Genomic DNA, 8,796 nt, shown 5'->3' on the forward strand with positions numbered 1-8,796 from the left:
GTGTCCTCTTATGGTTCCCCTTCTGTCCTCTGATGGTTCTGATTGTCACCTTGTGTCTTCTAATGGTTACTAGTCTGCCCTCTGATGGTTTTGCTTCTGGCCTCTGATGGTTCTTCTTGTGTCTTCTGATGGCTACCCCTCTCTGATGGGTTCACTTCTGCCCTCTGACAGTTTCCCCTCTGTCCTCTAACAGGTTCCCTTCTATCTTCTGATGGTCCTCTGTCCTCTGATGGTTCACACTATGTTCTCTGATTGTTCTGCCTCCGTCCTATGATGGTTCACCCTATGTCCTCTTATGGTTCCCCTTTTGTATTCTAATGGTTCCCCCTTTGTCCTCTGTGTCACCTCTGTCTCTTGATTGTACCCCTTGTGTCTTCTAATGGTTCCCCCATTTTTCTCTGATGTTTCCACTTCTGTCCTCTGATGTTTCCCCCTTTGTCCACTGACGTTTCCACCTCTATCCTCTGACGGTTTCCCCTCTGTCCTCTGAAGGTTCTGCCTCTGTCCTCTGAAGGTTCCCTCTCTGTCTTATTATGATTCCCCTGCTGTCCTCTGATGGTTCATTCTCTGTCCTCTTATGGTTCCCCTTGTGTTTTCTAATGGTTCCCCTCTGTCCTCTAACAGGTCCCCTTCTGTCCTCATATGGTCCTCTGTCCTCTGATGGTTCTACCTCTGTCCTCTGATATTTCCCCCTCTGTCCTCTGATAGTTCCACCTCTGTCCTCTGATGGTTCCACCTCTGTCCTCTGATGGTTCCGCCTCTGTCCTCTGATGGTTCTGCCTCTGTCCACTGATGGTTCCCCCTCTGTCCTCATAGGGTTCCCCTTCTGTCGTTTGATGGTTCCCCCTCCATCCTTTTATGGTTCGCCTTTTGTCCTATGATGGTTCCCCCTCTGTCCTCTGATGGGTCCACTTCTGTCCTCTAATCATCCTCTGATAGTTGTGCCTCTGTGTGCTGAGCTCCCTCCTGTTCACTCTGCTCACGTACGATTGTGCAGCTACCCATCCAGGCTGTCATACTGTAAAGTTTGCAGATGATACAGTGGTGGAGGGATGCATCACAAACAATGATGAGTCCAGCTACAGGCAGGAGGTGGAACACCTGGAGAGCTGGTGCAGGAAGAACAACTTTCACATCAGTGTGAAGAAGACGAAGGATGTGGTTGTGGACTTCAGAAGGAACAAACACACCTACACCCCCCTGAACATAAGAGGATCTATGGTGGAAGTTGTCTCCAGCTACAAGTACTTGGGTGTACACATGAACACCAACCTCAGCTGGAGCAACAACACCACCAGCCTGATCAAGAAAGCTCATCAGAGACTCTACTTCCTCAGGCGGCTGAGACGAGCTGGTCTGGAAGCTCAGTCCTCACCACCTCCTACAGGTGTGCAGTGGAGAGCATCCTGTGCTCGAGCATCAACGTGTGGCATGGAGGCTGCACAGCTGCAGAAAGAAAAGCTTTGCAGAGAGTGGTGAAGGCTGCACAGAAGATGTTGGAGTCAGTCTCCCCACCATCACAGACATCTACACCTCCAGATGCAGGAAGAGGGCCACCTGCATCATGAAGGACCCCACCCACCCAGCACACACACTTTTTGCCCCACTCCCCTCAGGAAGGAGGTTGAGGAGCATTAAGTGTAGAACCACTAGACTGAGGAACAGCTTCTACCCTGAGGCTGTTAGACTCATGAATCTCTAACCAGAATAATCACTGTGAAAAAATCACATCATGTTGTTGCTGATCTGTTTCATGTTGCTGCTGATCTGTTTCATGTTGCTGCTGATCTGTTCCATGTTGATGTGTTCATGCGTGCTCATCTGCTCACACAGACTCATGTTTGTGCTGTTGTTCGACATCATGTTTTTATGCTCTTAGTGTTTAGTGTATATTTAGTTGATGTTTTTTTTTGTTCATATCTTAGATCTTATTACTGGTTTATTTTACATTTTATTGTTGGATGTAACTGGGACCCTGTGAACATAATTTTGTTTGACCACATGTGGTAGAAATGACAAATAAATATCTCTGAATCTCTGAATTGCTCTGTCCTCTGATTGTTCCCTTAGTGTCTTCTAATGGTCCCTCTTCTGTCCTCACATGGTTTTCATGTAGTTTATCTTTTTTCTCATGTTTCTGCTGTAATTTTTTTGTGGTTCTACATTGTTGTCCTATTGTTCTTTCATGTTTATCCCACGGTTCTTCTGTGGTTCTGCTGGGGTTTTTTTTCCATAGTTTCTCAGTGATTGTAATGTGGTTCTCCCGTGGTTCTTGTGTGGTTCTCCTCAGCTCTCAGAGTTGTTGTCAGCACTGCTGATGGCTGAGCAGAAGGTTGGATGTTCTCTGCGTTGGCGGCTTCATGAGAAGCTGCTGCAGCGGTACAGCTGCCTGGCCAGACTGCTGCCCGGAGAACTGCTGCACCAGAACTTCTCCCCTCGGATCTTCATGATTCTCACCACCAATGTTAGCACCATCAGACCCAGCGTCATCCCACAGAGGAAGTGTGTGAGATCCGAATAACTCATCTGTGGTTCTGTCCTGCTGCAGAAGGTGCTGCCTGTACAGAAGGAGGCAGCACGGATGTTCTGCACCTTCCTGCGCTACAACCGCAATCAGGAGCAGCGTCAGGAGATGCTGGGGCAACTGATCCGAGGTCAGAACCTTTCAGCTCATGTTGATGGGTTTGTCATTCAGATTTTCCAGAACATAAGCAGAAATGCAGTTTACTGAACAAACACTGATGGTGTGCAGTAGTACTGAACTAGAGAAACACTGGAAGGTGTTTGTGAGAAGTATGTGGGGGGGGGGGGGTAGCTACTTCTCCAAATGAACACAAAACAACTCACATTTGATTTCACCTGTGAAGATTCTGCCATCAGTTTGTGTCTGTCCTGTTCTTTGTGTATGATCCTGCTAAAAACACAAGATCAATCAAACAGTGATCAGTTAGAGACCGCTGTAAGAACAAAGACCAATTATACCTGGAAGCAGACACTCAGTCAAAGCTCCGGTTAAACATCGCACTTATTTTACTGTAAAATATGAATGAACATTTTCTTCTGGCTGTTTTTAGTGTGAGTGAACTGCAGCAGAGTTCTGGTCAGACTGAGTCCACATGGATCGGTTGTCAAACATTCCATCCAGGAACAAAAAGGCAACAGTTCTGGTCTGGTCTGGTCTGGTTGGGATGATGACTGCACCGAGTCATTTTGTCACAAAGGTGGCGAGGGAGTTTTCTGGTTCTGACCTGGCTTGTTGGGAGGCCCACCACAGAAAACTCATGGCTCCTGTTTCCACATTTTTTATGTTTGAGTATAAATATGTATTTTTTTGGACTCAAGCTTTTGACGCGCACAACTAACGCCTTCACGGTGTGGCTTCCACGTAAACACCATGTGATGCGTGTAGTACTTGAAAAGATGGCCGCCAAAAACCTTGCTTGCACCATCAGTGGCCCTTCCAGTGTTTCTCTGTTACAGAGTGCAGTGGAGGAACATTCAACGGACTTGTCCTTGTGCTGGTTCTTGTATTAGATCTGGCTCAGGGCCGCAGTTACTGGAACCGTCTGAGGTTCCTTGATGTTTGTGAAGTTGCCACAGATATTTTGTCTCGAAAATACTTCAACAAACACTTCATTGTCCCAGCGCTGGAGCTCGTCCACGACTCTGTCGCCAACGTAAGGTAGATCAGAACCGTTGTGTCCAATGAAGGGCTTTCCATCAAACACCTCATGTTTGACCATCATCCTCTGGACTCACCTGTCCGTCTCTCAGGTACAAGCTCTGCCGCCTGCTGCCACGGATGCGTTCTTCACTCCACCTGCCAGCCGACAAACTGCTGCTGCAGAAACTGGACTTGTGTGTCCAGAAACTTCTCTGCAGAGAGAAAGACAAAGATGTGGTGGCCATAATCCGAAAGGTAAGTCCTACCAGAAACTGATACGAACAGGAACTCAGGGACATGGCTGACTGGCTCTGTTTGGTGTTTAACAAAATTAATCATGTTTTTATTAGACAGTGTTGGAACTGGATAAACTGGACCTGTGTGAGCCCGTAAGGAACTGGTCCAAACAGCATCAGAACAGTGAGTACCTGATCTGCTCTTTGACACCGTGATGTTTTGTGGTCCTCAGCAGTTTCATAAGAGACACCAGTGGGACTTCTTGGATCAGAAGGACGAGGTGCTGCTCCTGGAGATGGTGAGTCTGAGGCATGTTGCAGGTTCTCCATATGTTCTTGAGCTGACGTGGTGTTCTGTCAGGAACAGCTGGAGCAACACCAGAGTGACGGGAAGCTCAACAACACCGACAGGAAACGTGAGTCAAGATGCTCGACCAAACATGGCCGACGTTTGAAGCTCCAGTCTGCTAACGCCTTTCTTCTGACAGGAAGAGATGGAAGAGATGGAAAGACGAGTTTGTCCTCCACCAAGTCCATGTCCGTGTCCACATCTACAGCAACCTCGTCCTCAAGTATGATGATGATGATGATGAAGTGATGAAGATAATCGTAGTGATCATGTTGATGATGACGATGGTGATGAGGATGATGGTAGTGATGATGATGATGATGGTGATAATGAAAGTGATGATGATGATGGTGGTGATGAAGGTGGTAATGATGATGGTGATGAAGGTGATGAAAATGATGTTCCTTTGTGTGCAGGTAAAGAGATGAGGAAGGTGAAACTGTCTCGCAGTCGGTCCCTCAGCAGCCAGCCAACAACGTCCAAAGCCATGAACCTGGACCGGTTTCTGTAAGACCTCCTACCTACCTGCTCTCAGATTTACCTGCTCTCAGATTTACCTGCTCTCACGCATCACACTTCAGAAGCAGAACTGGGTCAAAATCCTGCTGTTTTCTCTGCAGCGCCAGTAACTCATGTTCATAGACCATAAAGACCGCTGAGCATGACCTTTAGACCCAAACTTGATCTGATGTTCTGCTCCCTCGCCTGTCCATCAAGGTCAAACGTGTCCCTCACCTGTCCATGAAGGTCAGAGGAGTAGAAAAGTTCTGACCATCCTACTTAGCATGCACAGAGTTCTGATGAATATTTACAGAGGACAACCTTTGGTTCTGCTTCTGGACCACACGTGCAAATAGAACTCCTGACACAACGTTCTAATTCAGAGACACCAAAACAAGGTCAAAGAAGAGAAACCAAGACCACCTTGATCCAGACCACCTCAGAGCTCTGAGTCTCAGCATGTCTCAGTTCTGACGGATCTCTCATTGACCCTTGAGCTTTTGGTTCTGGTCTTGCGCAAAATAAGATTACATAAATCCAGTCTCCTGTCCTGCTTCTGCAGATCTCATGGTTCTGATTCTGGTTCTACAGACCTCATGGTTCTGGTTCTGCAGACCTCATGGTTCTAGTTCTGGTTCTGCAGACCTCATGGTTCTAGTTCTGGTTCTGCAGACCTCATGGGATGGTTTAAATGTTTTAATTATTTTCTGTCCTTCAGAAAGGTCAAGGATCTGGACGGTTCTTCTGGACCAGGGAAGTCCACTGTGTTATCCACCAAAGGTATGTGCACACCTGACCTTCAGCCAAAGTCTCTGTGTCGCTGCTGTGACATCACTTCCCGTTTCTCATTTCTGTGGGCCTTTGCTGTGACAATATATGTATACTGAATATATTCGGGTCTGATTACACTTTCTTACGACTAGATGCAACCACACACCAAAATGGAAGTCAGTACCTCTTTTTATTATAGTATTGTATCATCAGACTGTGAGTGAACGCTGGCGCGTCTGACTGCCGCTGCTCACCGGCTGCTATTTTTGTGATTTTTGTGAAGTTTGTAAAGAGTTTCTGCGCTGTTTGACAACGGACAGATTATGATGTGGATCCACAGGGTGTGTGTGTGGTCTGTCCTCACCTGGGCTGTTTTATCCATCGTCCACCACCCGGTGACTGCTCTCCTTCAGTACAACGCTACAGAGCTTCTGCGACTCCACTTCCACCTGGCTGTCCCTTCACCTGTGGTGCTTCACCTCAATCCGGACATTGCTTTTAATCCCCGCCGAAAGTACATCCACTGAGGGTCCCGGCGAAACTTCAATACCAATGACACTGACTCCGTAGAATCTTTTTGGTCCAGAACTCGTCATCCTCCCCATAATTCTGACAGGACTGTCAACCGCAGTGTGTTAGCCCACCTGGCTAGGTCGGCTAACACTATCGTCAAGCATCGCAACTCCAACATAAACTTCGGTCTTTTAAACGTCCGCTCTCTCACTGGAAAGAGACATCTCATCCAGGATCTCCTTCTCGACCGTAAATTGGACTTTCTTTGCTTGACTGAAACATGGCAACATCCCAACGACTTTGTTTCTCTCAACGAGTCGACCCCACCTGAGTTTGTTTACATCTGTCACCCCCGCAACTCAGGGAGAGGCGGTGGTCTCGCAATAATTCATCGGAAGCACTGGAAAGTCCTCCCTGTCTCTGCCCCCCTCTTCCACTCATTTGAATACACAGCATCTCAGCTCCCTGGATCTACTCCTACTATTTTATGTACTGTTTATTAACCACCGAAGCCAAATAAGGATTTTTTGTATGACTTTGCTGCTCTTCTCACTCATCTTTCTGTTCTCTCTCCCAATATGATTGTTGGTGACTTTAATACTCACATGGACAATGACAATAACCTTCTCACCAGAGACTTGACTTCCTGTCTGGATAGTTTTGGACTCCAGCAATACATCAAATTCCCTACTCATTCTAAAGGTCATATTCTGGATTTGGTTTGTTGTTCTGGGGTCACCCCTACTCACTGCAAAGCCAATCTGTTTCCCACTTCTGATCATATGCTTATTTCTTTTGATGTAAATATAATAGCTTTGAAAACTTGTACTCCTCGTGACATTACATTTAGGAAAATTAATGATATTGATCCTGACATTTTCTCATCTGCTATATATGACCTTCCATCTATTCACTGCTCTTCAACCCCTGATGAACTCACTTCCTACTATAATGTCAACCTCCAAAACCTTCTTAACACATTTGCTCCACTCAAACACAGATCTGTTTCATTTTCTCGCTCAGCACCATGGTTTACGTTCAACCTGCGTCTTCTAAAAGCCAAGGGACGCCAACTGGAACGCCTGTTCAAAAAAACTGGACTCACTAAACACAAAGAAATGTATAACAATCATATCCTGATGCATGCTCAATAATCCAGGTAGAAAAATCTAAAAAGGTTAAATCTGGTCCTCTGGACATTCAAAAAAACAAAACAAAGCAAATCAACAAAAAAATGTAGAAACGTTTCGTCTCTCATCCGAGAGACTTCCTCAGTCAGAGGAGCTGTATTCAGCTCAGTCTTTTAAATAGCACCTTCTCAGAGTGGATCAACCAGTTTTGCTGCTGACAACCAGAACCATCTGATCACATGCTCAAGAAGGACCATCAGCCTAACAATGGATCATTAGCACCTGATGGCTGTTTACTGTTCACAGAGGGCTGAGTGATACTAGCAATCACAGCATTGTAAGAGGGGGACAGTTGAACCTGGAGGCCTCCACCCCTGTTTAAAGATGGACGGTTTCTTTTCACAAAGATGGCCTCCTTTACTCCTCTCTCAAACCATTGTTCCTCTCTGTCCAGGATGTGAACATCTTCATCCCTGAAAGAGTGACCGCTGGCCTGGAGATGAGTGTAGACCTCAGAGTCCTGGCCTGATGATGTTGATCTTCTGTGCTGGTCCATCCTTTTGGCCAGTGGCTGTTTTGTTTCCTTGAAGTAAGACTGATCACCCTCCTGACACTGAACAGCATACACAATATTACTCTGTTTGTGCCGGGGGACTGGATCTTTGGGATGAACCAGTCTTTAATGTATTTTGGGGTTTAAAAGCCACTGGGACGTTATGTTTAGAAAATAAACGTCTCACTTTCTCTGATACTCCCTCAACATATGGAATGACCACTGGTCTGGGTCTGGGTTCCTCCTTTTCACCTGATGGCTGACTGGAGTCCTGTTTGGGTTTCTTCTCTGCTTTCAGGAAGGCCCAGTTAGGATATCCACATTGCTCTAGAGCCTGTCTTGTGTGGGATTTCTCCTTCTGCCTGGCTCCTGAGCTAGTGGGGATGCTGTCTGCTCTGTGATACACAGTCCTGATGACTCCTAACGTGCTCCAAAGGGTGATGGGAGTCAAACTGCACTGGTCTGTGTGGGTGGGTTTGCGGTACACCTCAGTTTGCAAAAGTCCTCTATCAGAGACTGAGACCTCACAGTCCAAGAAAGCCAACCTGCCATTTTTTTACATCTTCTCGTGTGAACTTGATGTATTTATCCACAGAGTTGATGTGGTCAGTAAAATGTTGGACTTCCTGAGATTTGATTTTAACCCAGGTGTCGTCAACATACCTGAACCAATGACTTGGTGGTGTCCCTGAAAAGGACGTCACGGCTCTCTTTTCTACCTCCTCCATGTACAGGTTGGCAACAATAGGAGAAACTGGAGACCCCATAGCACACCCATGTTTCTGCCTATAATATTGCTCCCCATATGTGAAGTAGGTTGACTGCAGGCACAGTTTCAAGAGTTGACACAGTTGTTCTGTGGAAAGTGTGGTCCTGCTGCTCAGAGTGGTGTCTGATTTTAATCTTAAACTGACCACCTCTACTGCATCATCAACAAGAATGCACGTAAAGAGTGATGTGACATCAAAAGAGACCATTGTTTCATCAGTCTCCATGATGACATCCCTCACCTTGTCCACAAAGTCCATGGTGTTCTGTATGTGGTGTTCTGAGCTGCCAACTAAAGGGATGAGTACAGA

General features: G+C 46.4%; 1 protein-coding gene across 1 annotated transcript in view; it reads left to right on the forward strand.

Moving 5' to 3' along the window:
* Nucleotides 1-8,796, forward strand: part of ppp4r4 (protein phosphatase 4, regulatory subunit 4) — a 37,358-nt gene that overhangs the window by 15,583 nt on the left and 12,979 nt on the right. The window contains exons 12-21 of the mRNA XM_037685683.1: nt 2,291-2,464; nt 2,549-2,654; nt 3,535-3,682; nt 3,775-3,919; nt 4,015-4,053; nt 4,134-4,199; nt 4,262-4,316; nt 4,389-4,472; nt 4,666-4,756; nt 5,469-5,530. Of these exons, the coding sequence (XP_037541611.1) occupies nt 2,291-2,464; nt 2,549-2,654; nt 3,535-3,682; nt 3,775-3,919; nt 4,015-4,053; nt 4,134-4,199; nt 4,262-4,316; nt 4,389-4,472; nt 4,666-4,756; nt 5,469-5,530 (970 nt within the window). The remainder of the gene's footprint in view (nt 1-2,290; nt 2,465-2,548; nt 2,655-3,534; nt 3,683-3,774; nt 3,920-4,014; nt 4,054-4,133; nt 4,200-4,261; nt 4,317-4,388; nt 4,473-4,665; nt 4,757-5,468; nt 5,531-8,796) is intronic.

The sequence above is a fragment of the Nematolebias whitei genome, chromosome 12 (assembly GCF_014905685.2).
Source record: "Nematolebias whitei isolate Nwh7 chromosome 12, NemWhi1, whole genome shotgun sequence".
Lineage (NCBI taxonomy): Eukaryota > Metazoa > Chordata > Actinopteri > Cyprinodontiformes > Rivulidae > Nematolebias > Nematolebias whitei.